At 44.3% G+C, this 23,520-nt stretch overlaps 1 protein-coding gene across 2 annotated transcripts in view; it reads left to right on the forward strand.

The window, feature by feature from the left end:
* Nucleotides 1-23,520, forward strand: part of ntn2 (netrin 2) — an 88,817-nt gene that overhangs the window by 30,549 nt on the left and 34,748 nt on the right. For both annotated transcript variants that reach the window (XM_088612500.1, XM_088612499.1), the window contains exon 3: nucleotides 18,784-18,972. In XM_088612500.1, coding sequence (XP_088468626.1) covers nucleotides 18,784-18,972 — 189 coding nt within the window. The remainder of the gene's footprint in view (nucleotides 1-18,783; nucleotides 18,973-23,520) is intronic.

Genomic DNA, 23,520 nt, shown 5'->3' on the forward strand with positions numbered 1-23,520 from the left:
ATAATTTGTAGTTGGAATCCATTTGGTAGTTTTCTAATAGTTTCTTTCACTGACATGGAATCCCGAATGAGGCTATTTAAAAAAAAACGAATTAAAAAAACACTTCCTAATTCGTTTCCTTTGATATTTTTCCTATTCTGTTTTCCATTGCTGCGGAAAATGGCTTTTTAAAAAGTTCCCTTAATTTGCTGGTGTGGATTTGGTTACTTCTTGTTTTCCTTCGAGATCGGGAGCAGATTGCTGTGACGGTCAGAGTTTGGTTTATGAACTGAGTCGCAGCTGTGGTTTTTGGATGCGGAAGCCGATTAAAAACCCGGCTTCTTTACCTTTTTGAAGCGCAGTGTTTTTCTTGTGTCCGGCAACTGGCATACCGCTAGAGCCAAATCATGTTTTTATTGAAAGTGCCAGATTCGTTAACAGTAGGGAAAAATGACGGCGTCATTGGAGCGGTCCTGTCACATTTTAACTGTGGTTCTGTATCTCTGTTTCCATTTACCAGTCTGAAAACCAGTCCCCTTTCAGCAGAGGGGCTGTTGAGGAAATATCCTGTGTGCTCCCAGCAGGGATCTATATTTCATTTAGCTTTTTTTAAATTATTTCGCGCAGGATCTGCGATGAAGTGCATCTTCTGTAGCCAACACAAATTACGTCACGCCCATGCTGAAATAAAATTGCAGTTACCTGGTTACAGTGGATGAAAGTCAACAAAGGGTTTGATTCCGAAATGTCATTGACCTCCTTTTCACTCTCGCCAAAAAGGGGCAAGCAGCAGAGTTCTGTTCTCCAAAAGAAAAGAATCACAATTTACTTGAAACCCTTGAAGGAAATTGCTCACAGTTTACCCCAGCTTTCACCCTCTGTTATTGGAATTTCATTGCACCGACTGTACCCGGCTCTGAGCATTTGTATTTGTTCTGCGAACTGAAGTACCTGTTACAATAAAAGGAATCGCATTTGTAAAGGATGCAACGCCACCAACGGGCAGGTTGCTAAGTGAGCATTTGGAGCTTGTTAGTGTCACATAACCCGTTGAGTTCCACCAGTCAAGTCGCGTGTGCCCCAAGAGAAATGAGGTATTTCTCTCCAAACAGCAATTTCTGAGATGGAGCAGTTACAGTTGCCCTCCAAACCAAAAAACGAGCCGGCAAAGGATTACAAAGAACACGCCGTATGGTTTGAAAATAGTAAGTAAAGCTGTAGCTTGCAAATCAGGAGATACATAGAAAATTTAAGGCATTAAACAGGGCATTCATTCCGATTTTTTTTCCCCCGGAAATTTAGAGAGGAAGGCACAGAGGGGGTTGTGGTCATCGGAGAATTTTGAGCCTAATCTTGGGGAATGCGGACTCTGATATCACAATATTATTTCAACTGGCCCCTGGGCGCTCGACGCTTTAGGAGCGGGATGGGGGCAGCGATGTGGGGGTCGTGACCTTTGCCGAGTGATGACAGGGCTAAGCTGACATGGAGATGCCTGAGAGTGTGGGGCTTGGAAACAGGTGGGCTCCTTCGGCAGGACCTGCAACACAGCCCTGTTTGTTCCTGCTTCCCAGGGATTCGCTGTCCTCTTCTTGTCTGGTTCAGCTCCGTCGTAACGTTGTGAAGGGGGAGCATGGAAATTTTCTGGGAATGGCGATCTTTTATTCCTGCGGTTTGGATTTGGCTGTGGTCCTTGACCGGTTCCCACTGACATTGGCTGAGCCATATCGGGCTGTTTGGCAGTAGCCCCTATTCATATTCTTGCAGTTGAACTTGAAGGTCTTGCTTTGCAAGATTTTAAGTTGTAGGGTCAAAAACAGTGGCCTGATATTGCTGTGTCTGGCATGGAGTGTGTATGCTTGGTGGTGTTTCTTGTAGATGAGTGTTTGGGTTTAGCAGCCTTATAGCTGAACAGTGCTATTATATTGGGGTATATACAGGAGCTCGGACCAGGATTGGAGATTTGAGAAGTGAGGCACAGTCCTATCAACCTGCCCCAAACCTCTCCCTGTCACCTTCAGCGCTGGCCTTCCATTAGGTCATCTGGCTGGTGGACAGGGTTGTTTTCCCATTGTGGGGTATGGTGACCTTCTGGTCAATGTGGGACCTTGAATATCAGCTCTGCCCAGTGTCCTGATCTCACCTCCTGCAATAGATATGTTAAAGGGCATTCTCAGGCAAAAAAAAAAAAGTTCCTTCTCTGCATCATGAGCCGGACTGGTCAGGTGGTTCGCTTTGTGATTTTGCCTCTTCGAGCACGATGGAGACATGACCCTTCCCAGCCATTCAGCTGAACAGCCTTCCTGGACAAATGTCATAAATAAACATTTTTTGGAAAAAATTGGAACCTTTGTGCTTTAGCCTGAGGAGTTTATGGAGTGCTTTAATAGTTCTTTATGGAAAAGAAATAGCAGCTTTCCTATTAGTGTTGACTTTTTACGCTAATCAATTGATAGGCAGTTCAATACATTAATTAATGCAAACACATGTGAACCAGAAGTAATGGACTGGAATGGGTGTAAGATCTGTCTTAGACCTGCCTAAGTCTTTTGAGAACAGTTGTAACTGTTTATGCAGCAACATTTGGCACAGGCAGAGTGTCTTGAGATCACAGTCTTAGCATTTGGCAGCAGTGACTTGGAGCTGAATCGGAGACACAATCCAGTAAATACAGTGGCTCCTGTATGCATCTCGAGACGTAAATTTACAAATCTACTGGAGCAACGACAGAAAGGGGGACTGAATCTCTATCAGAGGTATTTTCTTCTCATTAAAGCCTAAAGTGATATCATTATGAGACATTTGCATGTCATCTAGAATACTTTGGACATACAGTGGTTCGGAATAGGCTTGTATGTGTTCTTTATGCACATATCTGTTGGAGCCACTGTACCTTTTGATACCAAGTGATGGTGAACATGGTTTTATATGTAGTGTGTTTTTTTTCTGTCAGTTTGTTAGTGTAATTTTCCACAGTTGTTGTGAAGGTAACAGTGACAGGATCCTAATCAAATGGATGGCTTCAATATTACAGTCAGCATATTTGAGCACACAGCCTTTGAGAGAAGTGGACTACAGATAATTTATTTCATTTTTGTAAGTCTAACAGTGGGTTGTAGCAAACCCTCTGTGAATCTGACCTGAAATGTTGGGTTTCACAGTGAATTTTAAAACCAGACATGGTTTTCAATGAGGCGAAACAGCCAGTTATGTTTCAGAGTCAGAAATTTGGAAAATAAAAGTAACATATTGTTGACGTTTAAAGGTTTGAACTTTTACAAACCCCAGACTGCTGGCTGAATTTACGTGAGCACCCTTGGGGATGTTTTTCTCAAAGTTTGGAAAGTTAGTGGGAAAACCAGTTTTTTTAAGTGCAAAACCTAAAGCATCACATTGTTAATAAATGCTAGGCTTGTTTAGAAGATGAGTCAACATTAAATTAGTTGCAATTGTTCCTTTGCACATACTCATGCTGATAAACTGGGTTTGTCTAGTCTGTGCTGAGTCTTGTGTTTAAGAAAGAGGGAAGAAACCTAAATGGTCCATTTCGATAGGTGCAAGTCATGCTGCCTGACTTGGTCAGAGCTTCACACATACATCGAGCAAGCCCAGCTCATGCCTTGAGGAGTCATGGCCCAGGCCTGGACTAAATACAAATTCTGGCCCACCCACCCAGAAGTCCAAACTCAAGCGTGGGGTTTTGATATTGTTAAAGCACTAGGCTGTAGGTAGGTCTCACATTGCAGTACAAAATTGGTTTTCCACTGCATTCTGCATAAAATACTACCTGACTGAAAGAACAAGTTATATCTGTGCAATATTTATTCATCATAATTTCTGAGTTAAGAAACTCATCATGAATGTGTAGCATTTCAATTCTTGGAGCCCCCATACATTTACTGAGGTAAATAAATTATTTTTCACCAATAAAACGTTTTTTGTTTTCTCATAAATAGGCCTTTTTCATTGAGAAATTAGCATACAGTATACTTAGTTAAGTCCAGCCATGAAGGCGTTAGTTTTGAGTGTGTATTCTAACTGCTTGGTAAGGTGGAAGATAAACTCGCCCGAAAAAACTTTTCTTTTTTTTCCTGCCCCGAAAAAAAGACCTGTTGGCTAATCTTAGAAAACATAAAAAGCCCAACCACTGAGGAGCCTGACAATTTAGGGTGTTTTGTATAGGACTTCAGAAGAGTTAAATTCAAGCTACAAATATATCTGAAGAAAAGTGCTACGAGGTCTCTGCCAAAGGGAAGGAAGGCCCATCTGTGGAGGGGTTAAAGTGGAGCCTCTGTTTTGGAAACAATTAGCAGGAATTAAAAGCGAGATGACAGATGGGCGGCTTGTGAGAGCAACAGGCTCCAGACAGGGCCTGTTCGGCTCTGCAGAGGTAGACCACAGTCTTTGGGTCCATGGGGAGTTTAGTTTCATTGAGGAGAAATCTGGCATGTTGCTTGAAAAACGCCGCTCTGGGCCGCGCAGGAAGAGTTTCAAAGCGCAGGCCAGTGCCATGTTCTCTTGGCACCAGGTTCCGTGAAATTACCCCGGACACAAAATCTAAATTTTAAATGCAAGTTCATGCTTTTTTTTTAATACATCTTTTGTTTCCCTGAAGGCCCTCAGCCTTGTGGAAGGACTCCTGGTAAGTGGTTTATGTCAGTTTGGTTCACAAGGAGCGTATTGGTTTTCTCAGTCATTTTTGCCTAAATGTCACTGCACCTGCAAGCAGAATTGTCAGTCCGGTAGTTAATAGGGATTCAAGCCCTGACTCACCCACTGACTTGCTGTGTATTACACCGAATCTTCATTTGCTAAGTCCTTGAGTTTGATGTAAAGTCTTTGTGGCTAGAAGTTACTCCACAGTGGTTTTTCATGGGTACCATGCCCCCTTGGTCTGTGTAAATCTCATTCCTAATCTTCTAATAAAAGCACATTCCTTGAACATGGTTAAGTACTGTAGTACCGATGGGGAGGTTGATGTTCATTATAGTAGTCATTGACCCAAGAAGCACTTTGCAGTTTTTCCAAAGATGGTAGTGAGCTGGCTTCTTAACTTACCATGGACGTCTGTCCCATACATCTCCAGATCATAATGTCATCTGTTCTTTTTCCTGAGCCTAATTGATCTTGCACTGCAATTGTGTCCCTAGTCCCATTACCACCTTGTGCTTTCACTTGACTTAATCTGACCTCCTTCCAAAGGAGTAGGAGAGGTGTATACAAATTATATTGGTTAAAGCCAGCATCCTGCCACCTCCCACTACTCATTTCAGATCCTAGAGCTGGGAAGAGCAAAGGGAGGTTGCGAAGGGTTTTTCTTCCTCTGCTGATACTGTTTCCTCTGACACTTCCCTGACTACTGATCCACATCTCTCTCACTGACTTACCCATACCCAGAGCTCTGGACCACTTCTGCTGTTTTGAGGGTACAGATCCCTCACTTTGTGTTGACTGGAACTAGGCCTGGAATGATCACACAGCTGTGAGAAACCCTGTGAACTGTGGTTCAGTGCAGTTCTCTCTTTACAATCGCCTTACGCTCAAGAATGTCCACGTTTTGAGCCACAAGCCTAACTGGATGAAGCAGAGATGGATGTATCCAGAGCTGCTTAGCAGAGTGTCTTCAAAGGGATGGTTTTCCAAGGGATGGAGAGACTTTTGGGCAAAATTAGATGAAACCAAACACTTTGACTTCGGTATTCTGGTTGCACTTATGTCTTCATGGTTTATAATTGGAGCCTGTGGCATTTCTCCCCCCAAAAGGCTTCTTTTCTGTCAAGCCAGTAGATACATGGCTCAGTGTTAGAGCAGTCGTAATTTATTCCCTCTCCTCAATTAAACACATCTGAAGGTTTTACCGTTCAACCCACTGAGGCTGTGTAATTACTGAGTTAGCCTCTAGATGGCACTGTGAGGTATCCATGCTGCAGGATGGCTTTCCAAGACATGTTCTCCGTTGTATACAGTATAGATGTATGTATGTTTTTAACATTGTCATCATTTTGCCTTCCTCCCATTGTAAAGGGCTCTACAGAAATCCAGCCCTCCGGGCCCATCTGAGTCTGAAGCTTCAATTACTTCCATGAAATGACTTAAAAAATGAGAACTGTCACACATAAGTGAGTAGGAGGAACAAAAGGAAAAATCATTCGATGCTTTGAATTAATTCCACTGCTTTGGAATGCTATGCTAAAGCAGCTGGGAGTTGAGACGTGCCTGGGGGGCTTTTACATCGAGACACAGTAGACAGGAGTGATGCAGAGAAAGACAGTGGGGTTGGTGCCAGAGGTTAGGAGCTTCCGTACCGTAAGTGACCTGAGTGCCTGAGCTCTGTATAATGAAGTCTGTTGATTTGGTTCTTTATTTATCCAGCACGAACTCTGAAGTAAACAAATTTGGGCTGGGCTGTGGCCAGGTTGCAGGCTCAACCAAGCTGCATGTAGCTCTTGGGCATGGAGATCCTTGGATAGCCCACGTAAGAGGGGCACACAATCAGTGCACTGAAATAGCTGTGAGTTTCAGCCTGGGGGTCTCCTTTGTAAAAAAGGTACTCTGTTATTTGAAGGTGCAGACTATGGTCTTCTGAATACCTTAAGCAAATGCCTAGTTCCAGCTGTTTATTATGTCTTCAGTCATGGCTGGCCTTGAAGATCTTTACTAGGAAACCAGCAGACATTAAATGACACACATTTCTGAGCTTGTTTGGGTCTATGGTGTCTAGTTTACATACATTTTCATGGGCACTGCATGGGTATGCTGTATGTAGCTAAGAAGAATAAATGCATTGTTTATAGTACAGAGAAAACATATGCAACTTCCATTGCATAGAACTCAGTGCCATTTCATGATTTTACAGTCTCTGGGATTTATGAATCGCATCGTTGAAGCAGAAAAACAATACAAATAATATAATTTTCATTTTATTAGCTTGTGTGCGGACTAACAATTGCTCAAAACAATAGGAAGAAAGCAAACTGTCTTAGGAACTCAGATTCCAGTATTACTCCAGATTTTCCTTTGTCAGCACAACATTTTTAAGTCATTTCCTTTTTCTGTATCCTTTGACACCCTGTACCATTTGTTGCTTTTTTATTGAATCTTTTCTGACTGGAAATGCTGCTATTTGGATGTTAAATGGACAGATAATTGACTGCTTTTCTATTCATTCTTTCATTTAGTCTCTGTGCCATGTAGTTTGTCTCATTGTTCTCTTTTTAGGAGAAGATGTGACACTTCTGAACTGTAGTTCAACAACAGCGGTTGGAAAGTCGGACATGAAAATTTTCCACTCGTTAGGAGTTGTGAATGTTTGGAGGCGAGTAGTAACCCACTTACAGGACAGATCCACAGGGAAGTTTCAACCCAGTTCTGGGGTTTCTCATTTCCTTTTGCATTAGAAAAGCCATAAAAGGCATTCTCACAAAGTCACTGCGATTTGATATTAAAAGATATTGGATAACTACCGTGGCTGTAGTGTATTTCTAGTATTTGTAATATTGGAATACAGTTAGTTCATGCTGATATGGAGTCCTTTGGAGGTATTTGGCAGGTTTGTGGCTATAAAGTCAATGTAGTTTCGTATTGAAATGCAAAATCTGTGTGGCCAGAGTGGCTTGGTGGTACAGTTTTGAGCATTGCTGCTTTTCAGTGCTGGGTTTAATTTCTGGGTTGCTGTCTGTGTGGAGTTTGTATGTTCTCCCCGTGTTCATGTAGGTTTCCTCTGGGTGCTCTGGTTTCCTCCCACAGTCCAAAAACTTACTGGAAGGTTAATTGGCTTCTGGGAATATTGGTCCTGGTGTGTCCGAGTTTGTGTCTGAGAGTGTCCCGATATCCTGTCCTGGGTGTTTCCTGCCTTGCACACCTTGCTTGCTGTGACAGGCTCCTGTACCCCCACAACCCTGTTTTGGATAAAGCCATTGGAAAATGGATGGGTAGATCTGTGTGCCGTGACTGAGTATCGCACGGTGTGGTTGTAAACAACCCTTTAGCAAGCCTTTCAAAATCAAATTCCCTGATGCAATTCCTCCTTCTAGTCACAGTCCCGACACTTGTCCCTGTCCAAAGTAGGTAGGTAACTGTAACGTTCTGGATTTGTGTTAGCGTATTCTCACCTTCTTTGACATGCGTATTGAGACGCAGATTATTTACGACAATTTAATCCAGCAAGGCTTTTTGTCCATAGCCTAGGTCAGATGGTCATGTCCACTATCTGATGAAAATTCACTTCAGTAAAGGAAGTAAAAGCATTCCTCAAACGACCAGAAGAGAAATCCACTTGAATAAAGTGGATCTGTTTGTGGTGTCTAGTAGCCACTCCACTGCCTGACTTCCAAGCCCATGGTTAAAGTGATCTCTCTCCATGGTGCTGAATCGCACTCCCACTGCTGTTTGTTCACTACATCTGAAACTCGTTCTTTCCCCTTGAACATGTTGATGTCAAATGTGAACTGGCCCCATACCTCTGTGCTCGGAAGAAAGTATTTCAAAATGCATTGGAGCGTGGCTCTTTTTAAATATCAGTTTCTGGACTTTGGTGGTTATTAAAAAAAAGGCGTGGAGGACTGTTTATGTGTGTAATAAAATACGATGCCTTAAATCTCTATGGAGAAGCAGCCCATTGGTGGTCTGTGCAGTGACCCATGCATCCACAAATATGCAGTTATGTCTTACACATGGAATCCACAAGGAGAACAGCATTTGGCTTTACCTTATAGGATAATCACTATGCTGATTTACAGCAGTAACTAAGTGGGAGTGTGTGCTCCTGTCATGCTTGGTCTATTAACTTGGAGATCATCCACTGTTTTGGCCTCTACAGATGAAAAGAGAGGGTTTATAGTCAGTGCAATAGAACTTGAACTTGTTTCTTTATCACTGATCCTTTACTATGGATCTCAGCACTATGACAAGCTTTGTTTTGGGAACTTGATTCAGTGAGAAAAGGAAAACAAGGTGAAAGAAACTGGAATTTTCCCAAATTGTTTATTTACCCTTTAGATTTGATAGCTGCTGGTTAAACTCTTCATATCTACCAACACATACGATTGCTACGCTCAGCACAACAAGGGGATTTTTCAGACCAGAACTGGCATTTGATTTGATCTATTAGGTTACCCGTGTTGCATCCTGTAATTCCTTACACTTGTATAGCACTTTTCTGGACACTCCACTCAAAGCGCTTTACAGGTAATGGGGATCCCCTCCACCACCACCAATGTGCAGCCCCACCAGGATGATGCAACGGCAGCCATAGTCCACCAGTACTCTCGCCATACATCAGCTCTCAGTGGGGAGGAGAGCAGAGTAATGAAGCCAATTCATAGATGGGGATTATTAGGAGGCCATGATTGGTAAGAGCCAATGGGAAATTTGGCCAGGACGCCGGGGTTACACCCCTTCTCTTTTCGAGAAACGCCCTGGGATTTTTAATGACCACAGAGAGTCAGGACCTCGGTTTTACGTCTCATCCGAAGGACGGGTTGACGGGCTGACTTCAGTGCCACCCAAGGTGCTGACACACGCTTCCAGAAGTCTGCGCACGTGCAAGGAGAGAGGGAAAGGGGGTGGCTGGGAAGAGGAGTATTGAGAAATCAGGCGGCGAGCGAGAAGAGGAGACTAGATAGAGAATGAGACAGATTGCATTTCAGTAGATCCTTGCCCCCCAGCCACTTGTCTTTCAAAACAGTTTCATTTGAATTAAAGTTATCAATCTAGCTTGGTGGCTGAAGCGCTGGTAGTGTACAAAAAGAAACAGCCTCTGGATGCCTACACAATCTTCAGCTGTTGAACCAAATCCCACCTCTGCTCCTAGCGGATGTCTGTGCGTTCCCGTTTCTGACTTCGGTGAGGATCTCTCCCGCTCATCCACGGGGTTCCTAATGTTCCTTGTTGTTGTTGAATAACTCCAAACCCTCAGGATTCATTTCTCGCACTTGGTGCTCCACTTCAGCCTGGTTCATTCCAGCATATTAAACATGTCTAATTCTTGGCGTTTCCCAGAGTGCCACCATCCTTCTCTTTCACCGCCCTCTTGGCAGATCCAGGACGGAATTCGGCGCAGGGCTCTCTGAATGATCACGTCACATTGATCGGCTTTGCCGTCACTGCTCGCTGTTCCTGGTCTGAGGGTGGCCTGCTGTTCCCTCCCTTGTCCTCGCATTCCGGCTCTCTGCTCTCGTGGCGTGTCTGTGGCGAGTGTCGGAGGAGGTGAGGCCGCCCACTGAGGGGCCAAGGCCTCATCACCCTACATGCCGTCTGGCTCCCTGGCAGCCGCTGTCGCCTGGACGATCACTTTCGTGCTAAATTTAACGTGGTTTTAAAAAAAAAAGTATCACGTGCGGCACCAACTTAGAGACTCTCCTCTGACAAAAGCTCCAACCAGTTCTTCAACACTCTACATGGCTGACGAAGGATTCTAGTTCGTTAACACAAAGCCAGCCAACCATGCGTTGTTCGAGCACCTTATATTTATTGCGCCTTGTGAATTTCCAAAGTATTATCCCTTGACCTGTGTGGGCGATGGTCATTTCTGCTTAGGTCAGAAAAGGTTACAGATAAATAATTATACCAGAGTTTAAGAAATGGTTTTCAGTCTATGATCGTCAACATTTCTCTTTTTGATGAGGAACGACCCGCTCGCGTCACAATCCTCCTCTGAGAGAGGATGAAGGTTTTCCTGTCAGTGGGAACTGCGTTGGGCTGAAACGGCAGCATGGACCAGCCTAGCCGCCTCACGCTGACACGAGGCAGGTCCGGTGGGGCTCCAGCCTAATCTCGTTAAAAGCTGCTCTCTTCCCGAGGCACTCCGAGAGGGAGTGCGGCGAGCAGGGCGGAATAATGGGGATGAGTTTAATAGGATTGGGATTGGGGAGTGCTGTTTCAGGGAGGGATGGGGCGGCGGTGGGGGGGGTGGGAGGGCGAGCGACTGGAAGACGCAGGGGTGTGATTTTGATCCCCTGTCCATGTGCGAGAGCTGGACGGGCTCGTGTCAGGGGGGGCTTTGATGAGAATCCGGCCCGGTGCAGGCTGGCCTGGGAGGGCAGAGGGTGGGAGAAAGGGTGGGAGGGACTCACAGCAGAAGCTGTGAAAAGCCCCTGCAGTCCCCACTAGCGCTCAGTCGCCCAGGACTCATTGCTGGTCTGGGGCTGGAAAAGTGGCAGTGTGATCTTTTCTCTGACTCTGGAGAGTCCAAACCGCCCAAACAGAAGAACACCTCTGTTCACCTGGCGGTTGAAAAACAATTAACCAGCTTGCTTTTCTGATGGTGGTTAGAAACATTGGACATTTTAAGTGAAATTACTAATTTTCCCGAATTTTAAAATTGGTTTAGAATTTTACTACTGTCAGAGTATCTTTTTTTTTAAAAAAAACCGAGCCTTCAAACGTCTTCTGCATTTTAAAGCTGGGCTCTTTTCATTTAATTGTTTGATTTTTTTTTTCAGTCGGTCTTTCTCACTGTCTCTTTCCCTTTCTTTCATTTCAAGTTTATACATGACTGAAAACAGTCCAGACACATTCTGCTACATTAGCTTGTTACTTTCCGTCCCTCATAAAGAAATATCAGTAACCTATGTACAGGTATAGAATTTACACAGATGTATTAGATTTCTGAGGTAGGGGGGCATATGTTCTTTGACGAGTATTAAGCTGAATTTTGTTGGGTTTTTTTTTTCATTTTCAAAATGAAAAGGCAGAAGGAGATATCCCTGACAGTTTGCGCACACAGTTTGTGTTTTGGGCATTTCGGCTGAACCAAAACAGGTCTTGTAGCTTTGCAAGGAGGGAAATCTCTGCCCAGGCAACAGGGAGCCTCCCATTAGCCAGTATCTTGTCTTTTGTGGCTTTGCGTGGTGTTGGATGGTATGATTCAGGATTACACAGCTGTGGAGTACTGGCACCTTGATGACTCATAAACCTTTGATGTGTAAACTGTATTTTATTAAACCCTACTATGCTGCTTTGTCTCTTAAAAGCTATTGAACACCCACGTAGACATAGTTTCTTGCCTCCTATATCCTAAATTAGTTGACTGTAACATACTGTATTAATTACAGCCCTGTAGGCTGGAATATGGTTCAATAGTTAGAAAATGTATTATCCATCCATTTTCTGAGCTGCTTTATCCAGTACGTGATCACAGTGGACATCAGAAACCAACCTGGCGAATGATGGGTGTGAGGCAGGATACACCCTGGACAGGATGCCAGGCCTTTGCAGGGTACACACAGACACACACACTTATACCAGGGCCCAGAAGCCGATTAACCTAACAGTACATCTTTGGACTGTGGGAGCAAATCAGAGCACCCAGAGGCAACCCATAGGGAGAACATACTAACTCCACACAGGTAGTGTTGAACCCAGGGCCCCAGTGCTCCAAGGCAGCAATGCTAATCACTGTACCACTGTGCCACCTCAGAAGTATTATTGATTAACAAGCCATGTTTATCAATTGAATACGGAATATTACTGAATAGCCTTGTTTCCCCAATATCAGATGATGTATCCAAGCCCTGACCCAAGGAAAAGGGAGAAAAGGACTTTTTGAAGACACAACATCACTTGCTGTTGCCTTTGCCCATCCAGGAGGCCAGTGTGTTCAAAGGCGTGAGCAACGTGCGAGAGCCAAGGAAGAAACAAAACGCGTTGAAATAAAGCAAATATTTTCATTCTGGTTTGATATGGTAATGACTATTCCATCAGGACTCGAAAAAAAAGTTCAGCCTGGGACCAATTAGTCCTGCTGTGTTAAATACCAGGGGGAGGGTCTCGAGCAGCTTCGATTTCAAAAGCAAGACATTCTTCTGTATTCCTTTCCAGCCCTTCATATCAGCCACGCAGCTCTGTGTTAGACTGATTAAGCCAGACAAATGGTGTCCAGCAGCAGAGATGTGCTGGAAGTGACTGGAAGATGCGGCAGCCAGTATCTGTTGTTGAGCTACGTGCTACTAAACGAGTGTAGTCCAGACTCCTGTCGGGTGTAGTGAACCCGACTGCACAACAAACAGCAAAGGAGCAGAAAAGAAATGGTTGTCATCTTCAGTTACCGCATGGCTTCACAATCTGAGCAGGGCTTGTCTGAGAGAGGAGGCGGACAGGTTGCTGAAATGTAACTCTGTGGTCTAATTTCTGTACAGACCGTTGGGGGGGGGAAGACGCAAAAAAGCAAGCTCGTTATTGGCTGACGTTATCCGTTTGAGGAGCTCATCAGATCACTTTACAGGCCGGCTCGGGTTGTACGCCTCTGTGCAATTAAGCATCGGAATAAAATCAAACTGATCTTGTTTCCTGGAAGAGGGTAGCCATTCCTGGGGGTTGCGGATTACTGCAAATCAAGGACTTTGTAAGTTGTCCTCATAGATTTTGGTCAAGGTTTGGTCTAGCCTTTCACTTGTGAAGCTTTTTTGTTTTCTTTTCCTTCATTGTTTAACCAATTTTCATCTGAATCGCCCTGCACACTTGGCAAATTCCTATGCAGACTTCCCAGCACGTTCAGGACTGAGCTATAAAAGCCCTGGTTGACTTTAATCGTGAGCTTCTAGAATCCCAGAGCCCCCCCCTCTTCAATCCCCCGGTGTTTTCTCAAACAGATAACAATTAAGGGGTGTTTCTAAAAATCTCAGATTCCACTTTGATGTGTTAATGAATTTCAAAATCGGCATGCTGGAGCCCAGTTATCCCTGCTGAGCCTAATTAGGGAGAATTGTCTGGAGCACAAGGGGCTTCAAAACAAACTCGTAAACATTCCATGTGTTATAAAAATCCTGCAGCGCTACGGAGGTGATTTTAACAGCCTTTTCCAGGCTTTCAAGATGTGGTTCAGGCTCTGCTCGGGTCATGAACAGCAATCATTTGCAGTTCTCGGGGGGTTTTTTTCCCCATGAACCTCTGCCCGTGTTTCACAGGAAATGAAAATGCAGTCTTTTGCTTTACGTTTGTAAGCAAGGCAGAGTAGCTCCTTCTCTAGACCCTGTCTTGTGGATCTTCAAGTGGTCTACCCAACCACTTCTTGAAGAATGCCAGAGCTCTCAGTTTTCAGTGCTTGAATTGTGTCTGCTGGCCTGTAGACCTTAATCTGCTGCCATTTAGCGACCTCAGATGGTTCACACCCACAGAGGATTTCTAAAGCTTCCTGTAGCTCTCTGTGATCTCTGAAAGAAGATCGTATGAGGCTTCCTGCCAATTAGAATAAAGGCATGTAAGGGTGAATAGAGTAATATTTACGAGTTCTATTAAACCTTAAACATGTATCTCTAAATAAAGGATACAGTGGTCCTGGATCAAACGTCTCTTTGTTTCCCTGCTCCTCATCATTGTAGTTTAAATCCTCAATCTGGTGTGAAAATCGGAATGTTGCAGTTGGTATCTTTCATCTTAGGTTCATTTATGCAGATATCCTAAATTATAGTCACTGGTCTTCCCTTCATCCCAGTGCCATTTACGTTGAGTCTGAACTTATTTGAATATTCAGGCTAAGTTGGATATGAAAAGTTCTAATAAGTGATTAAGGGCGTCTGCGATCGAAGAATAGCTGTTCTATTGTAATAGTAGCCGTTGGTTGCCTTTGCTGTCAGTTCTGGGAAATAAAATCAGGTTTGCTTGCAAAAAAGCCTGCAAATTGGGTCAAGTCTTAGCTGTAGACACTGCTGTTGTACCTTGAGTGAGGTACTATACTCCAGTTTTTCCAGTCCACCCAGCTGTATAAATGGGGGGCCTGCAGATTTGGAGGAGTCATCTTTGCCATGGACTAGGTGTGTCCCATCCAGTCACATGCTCCCTAGTCTGCTTAATCCTACAAAAATTGGGATGAGCTATGTCCTTTCACTATTAGGAATGGCCTGTTTCATCTTGGTTTCCTAGAGGACACTGATATGAACTCTTAAAGTTATAAAACACTGGATTCCCCCAATCAGACTAGTTCACCTTTTTTAATGCAGCCCTTGTGGAGGTCAGGGTGGATGTGAACGTGCCTAGATGTGAGAGGAAATTGTCTGAAACTATCTCACTTGTGTTCTGAATAGTATTGTACAGAAGTGTGAAGGTGCTTCTCTGAGACAGTCACACTCAGAAAGCTGGGAGTGGTAGTATTCAGCTGCAGTACAGGAGTGGAATGACTTCATTTTTAATTGATTTTTGTAGTACTTCATTTTTCATGGACATTCCAGTGGGATCTCCACATGGTAGAGCTAAACCTCTCTGCCTGTAGGTTTAGAAATGTATCTCTGTGGCTGGTAAAGACAGGCCAAAGAGATGAACTTTTAGTAGACTTAAAGGTGATGTCTGGAAATGACAGCTGCAACTTTAAATTAAACTCAAATGTTTTTTTAAAGGGTTTATTATAAAGTACTATTCGGTTTGACTATTTGGCTCTTTTAAAGCAGACTTTTAAAACGTTTACCACTGTAAATATCTTGACCTCAAGGTCTGTTCTTCAGGAAACGTGTTTTCTTCTAAAGCGGCCCTCAGCTTATTGTTAAATCGGTGACTTCTTTTTTGCTGCTGGTGCAGCTGCTTTGACCTTACATTCCTGTGTCATTCGCCTGCTTTATGAGGGAAAGCGCAGTATTAATCATCACAATTTCCACAGAAAACAAAATGTTACAGCTCACAGCCAACACGAGCCTACATAATACAAAATAGCTCATCTCTGAGGGGATTAGAACAAATAGTTTTCATTAAGCTGAGAATTCCGTACAAATTGGCTCCATAATAACAATCAGATGGAATTCTGAAATAGTCTGGGAATGTGTTTCTTGGGCTTTGACCTCCTAGTGCTCCAATCTCACTCCACCCCGCCCTTATCCGTGGGTAGACATAGGTGACATCTGTAGAAAATTCTGGGACAGTGTCTACGAGAGCACACAGACCTATTTCTCTAGACCCCCAACCCTGGCCGCAGACTGTGAGTAATTTTTCTTTCGCCACGCTTTCCCAAAAAAACAGACGGGGGGTGGGGGTGGGGGGGTTCAGAAAACAGGGCCGGCTCAGAAAACGTAAATTATGTTTACATTTGGAATGACAGTGCCGGGAATTTTTTTCTCTGGATAGCTCCGTTGGGTTTCCTATCGAAATCCCACCTGGTTACACTGACAATTAGACAGCCAATTGCCAGTTTCCTGTCATCAAGGAGAAAGATACAGCTGTGGAAAGGCCACACAACTGCCCTTAGACTGGGAGACATCTTGGCTGGATTCTCCAATGGCTGGCCTGCTGTGTAGAGTGCTGTCGGAATATTTGCTGCATCGGAAGATGCTCTGTAAAGTACGCCTGCTTGACTAAGAAAATTAATCTGATTCACGCTCCTGAAACCAAAATGGATTTTGCCGTTACTATTGTGTTGCTATTTATATGCGGCAAACATTGCTACAGCGAATTCGTTTATAAGCCCATTTCCAAGTCTTTTGATGTTTGAGTCTGATTCTCATTTACCTGGAAACATTTTGAAGTTCTACCCTCCATCCAAGCATTCCAGTCGGATGAGGTTAGGTTGTTGTTATTTTATTTTTTTTATTTTCAGCATTCCTTATTGTCTACCTGCAAAACAATCGAGGGCCTTGGCAGCTGGGCTGGACTGAATATGGATGAAGTAATTGTAACAGCTGTGGTCTCTGGTGTTTTCTACGAAGACATCACTTGGTGGTGGATCACACTGCATCTTAGGATAACGTTTTTTTTTGGGGTGGGGGGGGTAAACTGATGGGAATTTTCTAGTTTTGGCGAGAATAAAAATATTTGCAAAGAAATATTAAAGTCAAAGCTACTAAGGTTATGGAAAGACTGATAGCTGACATGGAGCAGTTCATGAACTGCCCTATGCAATTCAGTTATTTGGATAATGAGTATCTGATGTAAACCTATGGATTGTTGTATGTAACATGCTGTGCTACTGAAGAACATTATATCCTTGTCCCAAACTGCTTGAGCATTATAGACGGTCTTTTACCTTCTGTGTACAGTAACCGTGTAACTTGAATCTTTTTTTGTGCCTTTTGTATTGGCGTGTAGTGTTGTGGACCAGGTCACCTGCGTGAACAGGTGGGAATGTCCAGTACTGGAGACTGGGATTCCTGCAGACTTTGATATTCTCCTGAATTTCTCCCCCCCAGATTCGTCGGCAAATGATTAATTAATTCCATCAATCATGTAATTGATTACAGAACCTGCGAGCGCAGACAAGTTCCTTAAGGGTTCTTGAGAACTCATTCACAACAATCTTGTTAGTTTTGTTTCAGTTGAGTTTCCTTTTTTCACCACAGTTTTTATTCTACTAAGTGATCTTTAGCCATTTAGGCTTTAAAACAGGACTCCCCCATTCACTTCCTTGTGCAAAAATGTGAGATTGTCATTATTTAACAGAACCGCCAGCTTGACTAATGTAACTGCTCTGCAACTGTAAAAGACCTATGTCAAATTGACCTATGAATATTCCTGAATAATTCAAAGACTGGGAGAAAAAGTTTTTAGGAGCAGAAAAAGATAAGGTTCTAATCGGTCACCACATGTTATCACCACAATTATCAGTTCTTTTAAGCGATCATAAACAGAAACATTTTTATGATCGTGCAGATTAGATAGGATATCAAAAACAGTGTTCTTTGTCTCTTTCCTATTCCAGTAACTAGCCTTGACGGGTCTGCAAAAGACCCAAATATTTCTCTCCTGGATGCAGAATCATGCCTGGCTTACTGTTCATATCAACAGTGCTGTACGGGCAAATGTTTATGTATTTCAGCACTTGTTAATATAATTACAAGACTATTGGTGTTTGGCTATTGTTCATCCACTCCTGCGTTAAGACTCACAGATGAAGGAACGAATAATCACACACGTCAACTGCACACCATTAATGGCTTAAACATCCAAGAAAAACACAGTAATGCACAAGGGCGTTCGAAATGTACTGTTAGCTTATAATTAAACATCTCCAACTCTCAGACTCGCCTGCAGCAGTTCCATTTGCACAATGTAAATACAGAGGATTTACAGGAGTGACATCTTCTCTGGATTACACTGATGGGCCTGTGTGCGTACAGTCACTGTGCTCCAATCACCAGGAGAAACTGAAACTCTGTTTCTATTTCAAGAGGGGAAAAAAAAGAGCACATTTCAGGCGCTAGCAGGATATGTGACATCTTGATCTTTAAAACTTTTTAACTTATAGCATGAAGCACATGTAATGGTACAAGCCACTAGTCCAACAAACCCTGTTGCACTTTTGTAGCCTCAATTCTGGCATTCAGAATTGTATGGGTTTTTTTCTGTATGTGGCACAGGTTCAGACAAACATACAGTAAAGCTAATAGGAATGCCTACTGGGTTCAGAAATCATGTGGCATGAATTTGAATAGATGAGTTTCCTGTCTGAAATGAGAACACGATAAAGATTCAAACGAGAGGGGGCGTGTGGCCCCTCGGCCAGTTTTTCCTTGAAGCCCAGAGTTCAGGCCTCACCCTTACCAGGCAACCTGTTCCAGACACCCACAACTCTTGCTGTAAAGAAGCGTCTCCTGAAATCTGTCCTAAATGAGTTCCTAAATGAAAGCGCAACAGCAGAAGACTCTGTGTACCTGATCTGTATTTTCCGTCTCTACGTTCTTTAAATTTACTCAAAACATACTGTAGGTTCGGGTTATAGAACATTCTGCACTTAGTATTTGACTACAACTCGGAAAACCTGACCTGGCTCAATCCGCAGTGGGAGTCTTAGAATTATTTTCCTCCCTGGAGTTAACAGTTAAAGCAGTACCTTTGAAGTGAACGTGGCAGGCCTAGGCTGACCCCACACCCTCTGTCTCCTCCCTCCAGCCTGTAACTGTAACCTGCACGCCCGCCGCTGTCGCTTCAACATGGAGCTCTACAAGCTGTCCGGGAGGAAGAGCGGAGGAGTGTGCATGAACTGCCGGCACAACACCGCCGGCCGGCACTGCCACTACTGCAAGGAGGGCTTCTATCGCGACCTGGCGCGGCCCATCACCCACAGGAAAGCCTGCAAGGGTAAGAGACGCGCCGCTCGGTGTCAGAGCAAACCATTGTCCATGCCGGCCATGCGGTCGCCAAAAGCATGGTACTTCACACTGTCTTTCTTCTAGCCCCTCTGTGTTATAACCCCTCTAAAGAAGGCCACACGCTGTTAACGGCCAGTTGCTGGAGTTGCCAGTTGCTGTAGCCATGTGGTTGGTGCGAAAATGTGAAATGGATCAAACCGCTGGGCAATCGGAAGCCCTGTTGGTTTCTTTGTTCCGGTGATGAGCACCACGTTTCCCACCTTGAGCGTCCTTCGGAGATGAAGCTTCACTTCACAGCGCGGGGGGCAGACGCGGGCGCGGACTCACACACACTCTCACCAGTTTTCCCCAGACGTCAACGACCCTCCCAGTTTGTCTTTGGACTGGCGGGAGGAAACTGGAGAACCCAGCGGACGCCCATGCAGACTCAGGGAGAGAATACAAACTCGACACGGATAGCCCCCGCAGAATTGAATCCAGGGCCTAGGACTGCAAGGCAGCTATGCTACCCACCGAGCTACTGTGCTACACAGATTTAACTTTTAAATACAAAACCATCTACTGTATATATAACTCTGTACCACAAACCGTCTGCCTTTGACCTTCAAAGGACTCCAGGTCCAGCTGCAACACTGAAATTCGACTGATGAGACAATATACTAACAAATACTAGAAAAACTCAAAACCATCATTTCAAAAAGGCTCAGACGCTCCAGCTAGCTGGTGATCCCAAATCCATTAATAGCAGATCCCAGTGATTTGGTGATAATGCCTTTGGCTGGCTTTTCTCATGTAAACACCCAACGACATCCAAACTCGGCGGAGACAGCGTCCCTGGAACTGAGCCCCTGTGCCGTGAGCCATCCATATTTACTAATGTGTCACCTTGCTGCCTGCAATCTGTTCTAGTACTCCACAGATCTTATCTAAGTTACTGTCAAATCTATAAATTAATGTTTTAATTAACCCATTGAAGCCTCTGAGTCCCCGGAGTAGGTTAATTCCAAGCCGCACAAGTGTCTGACTAACTTGGCAGTGGATAAGTGAAAAATTTTGTTTCATCTTTAACCTGTACAGGATTTTTTTTTTCCCTGTCATGTTCCCAGTTCCTTTCCGCCCTAGATCACACCGTTTGGTGCTGTTGTGCCTCGTCTCTGCCGGTGTGAAAGAGATGGTGATGATTGCTATCGATTCCTTGTGCGCCTCTTTGATCCGTTTGTTGGGGAAAGAAAGGAGCAACTGCCTCTGAGCTCCAGAAGAAAGGCAGGGAGGGGGGTGCTGAGCGATTTCAAATTGGCGGCCAGCTTTGCCAACCTCGAGAAGAAAAAAATAAAAAGCTGCCTTGAAAACAAAGCTCTTAACAGTCGGTTTTCAGGACTTGGAACACTTTCATTATCACCCCTGGACGAGGAAAGCCAACAGCTGAGCATCACCACGATTTCTCCTGTTACAGTCTTATATACTGATGGAAAAAAGAAACGCAACATTTTCTGGAATGAGAAAACTATAGTTCTAGCTTATGTACTGTCACAAAACGTCAATTTGTTTTGAGCCCTCTGACCAGCAATACAGCTTGTGCAGTGAGGCACTGCAGCTTGCCAATCACACGACAGCTCGTTAGGTGCACTTTAACCCAACAAGGTCCAGGTGGAACAATGCCTGATCAGGTCACCTTTAAAAAGACCTTAAGTCAAAGCTTATGTTATTGCAAGAAAAAGGCCACACTTAGTCAGTTTTCTGGGCATTCCATAATGCCTCGAATGTCACCAGAAGGAAGGGAGAGGGCCACTGGTATGCTGCAGGCAGACATGTCATGTGCCAGCGTTGCCAGACACTATGGAATAAGCCGCTCCACTGTGTCCCGACTGCAGAGAAGGTTTACGCAGACTGGCAGGACAGATGACCGTCCAAGATCCGGTCGCCCTCGAGTGACCACACCAGAGCAGGACCGACACATCAGATTGGTCCATCTGAGAGATCGTTTCAGATCTGCCAGCCGTACTGCTGCTGAAACTACCGGCAGGCACAATGCCCGCATCAGTGACAGGACAATGAGGCTCAATGCTGCTGGCCTTAGCACAAGGCGACCTGTCAGAGGCCCTCGGCTCACACCTCCTAGACGTCACACCCGACTGGCTTGGGCCAGACAGGGGCTGAGATGGACTCGTCAGCAGTGACATCAGGTCCTCTTCACGGATGAATCACTCTTCAGCCTGTTCCACCCAGACGGGAGGGCCAGAGAGTGGAGGAGAAGGTGCTGCGTTTGTTTTTTCCATCAGTATATACAGTATAAGTGAAAAGCACATTTCTCCTAATGTATCTAATGAGAAGGGTTAATTTAATTTACTTCTTTGTACAAGTCACTGACTCACTGGTTGTCCCCAGGCATGTTACCTAGTCTCCCTATGTGTTTCTGTGATGGAAGCTGAACTCTTGATGTGAGTCTGTATAGCCTGTATATGATTCCAGGGATAAAAGTATCTGCTGAACGACAGCTAAAATACCATTGATCATCATAAGAAAGCCACTTATTCCTGAGGAGGGTCATGGCAACATGGAGCTGATCTTGGAACCTTAAAGAGCAGGGCAGGATCCCACCATGGACACCAGTCCAAGCATGACTTCGGGAGGTGGGGGGGAAACTAAAGACGTGGGGGGACCATGCAAACTCCACACAGAAGAATCCATACACCAGAATCGAGCCTGAGATCCAAAATCTATGAGGCAGCAATGCTAATAGCCATATCACTTGTGCTGGCTCTGTTCAGATAGAATAAGGTGTGCTTTAAAATCTAAAGCCCGTCTTTCTCAGAAAGCCAGTAGACTAACCAGGACATATCAAGATAGAAGCTGTTTTCTACATTTCATCTTCTTGGACAGTATCCGATTGCTTTATCAGACGAAAAACTACAGACCCGAGTTAACCAATACATGACAATAACTAAAACCTCTTCTCTGTCTGTTCAAAAATGGGGACACAGGAAGTGAAAATCCAAGCACCTCCGTCCCACCCAATCAAAAGCCTTTGATTTCGAGTGACTTGATTGGCTGATTCAGGTTCCTTGGCATAAGCCGTCGACCAAATCCGTGACATTTTTTTTTTGACGTCCCGTACGCTCGGAAACCGTTGGGTCAATGTCACGTCTGAAATCGAGTAGAGCCAATAAAAGCCAGGTGCTTCCTGAAGCGCTGAGGTCGGAAACCTGCTTTTCTTCCCGCTCCCTTTGAATCAGACCTCCGGAGGAGGAATGGTGATGTTAGAGCAGCCGTCCTTTGGAGCGCACGAAGGCATTTTTAGACAGGCGGGACGTTGATAGATGGGTTAAGTGGTTGACCCCTGTCTGGTTTCAATTTGGTGCTCGCATCTGCCGCAGGTACTTCAAAGCTATGACAACACCCCGGCGCTCCAAGAACACTCGAGTTGCTTAGCCAGCAAGCTGGCCAGTTGAAATAGCGCCGCATTGTTGATACAGCACTGTAATACTTCACGAGGGGGGGTATCTTAGCAACGCGGCCATAACCGGGTATCCACGACGAAGCATAGGAAAGCCCAATGAAAACATCAGCACTGCCCGAAAGATTTGTAAAGTCACAGGGTCCAGATGGAATTACACCAAGCTGCAGCCATGTAGGTCACAGCACTTAAATGAGCGAAAAGGCATTTTCTCATTTTTGTTAGTAAAAATAGTCCATTTAAAACGTATTAGACAAGTAGTTGTGAAGTCATCACTGCCGAGACATTACAATGGAAAGCCCTTTATAATTACAAAGTTATCACAATAAATGGGTTATAGTGTCTACACCTTGGCTCCAGGACTTCCTTTTTGTATATTTTGTTGTGTTAGGCATCATTATTACGTACTTACACCGTTTCAGATCAGTTCTTTGTTTGAGTAGAAGGTTCGTTCATCCAATGATCACAAGAAAGGGAAGAAGTCAGAAAGGTTCAGATGAAAACAGAGATGATATGCCTGGCTCTCGGATAACCGCCAAAGTAACGCGTGCTGTCGAAGGTTTAAATGTTCTAACATTTCATTCAATCTGATGGAAGGTGCTAACTGAACCACTCGCGCCTCAGATGTGTTTTATCTGCAGAAACAAGAGGGGATTGAAAAGCAAGCAAGGAAAGGGGAACAGAACTGTTCTTCTAGTATCTCACAATGTCCAGGAGGTACTGTAGCAAGGCTTTACAGGAGCTGAGAAAGCAGTTCAGTGTGCACCCAGATCCATGTAGCTTTGTTCCTTTTCCCCCAGTGCTTTTCTTGATCATAATGAACTGAGCTCAGTATTCTCTGCTTGCACATATTGGCTTCATAACCAGCTCTACGGAGTGTGGTGACTTTGAAAGGCTAGTCTAATAAACACAGGTCTGAAACAACTGGGCACCTGAAGTCACTCAAATATCATTGTATGTTTCGGGACTTAGGATTTTCTTTTAAAACAAAACACATGTCAACTGTTTTAAAACACCGCGCAGCTCTGAGTGTAAACAGAGAGATGAAATATCAAGCCAGAGGGATTTTTATCCAGTGAGAGA

Source organism: Lepisosteus platostomus, chromosome 19 (genome assembly GCF_059453375.1).
Source record: "Lepisosteus platostomus isolate fLepPlt1 chromosome 19, fLepPlt1.hap1, whole genome shotgun sequence".
Taxonomy (NCBI): domain Eukaryota; kingdom Metazoa; phylum Chordata; class Actinopteri; order Semionotiformes; family Lepisosteidae; genus Lepisosteus; species Lepisosteus platostomus.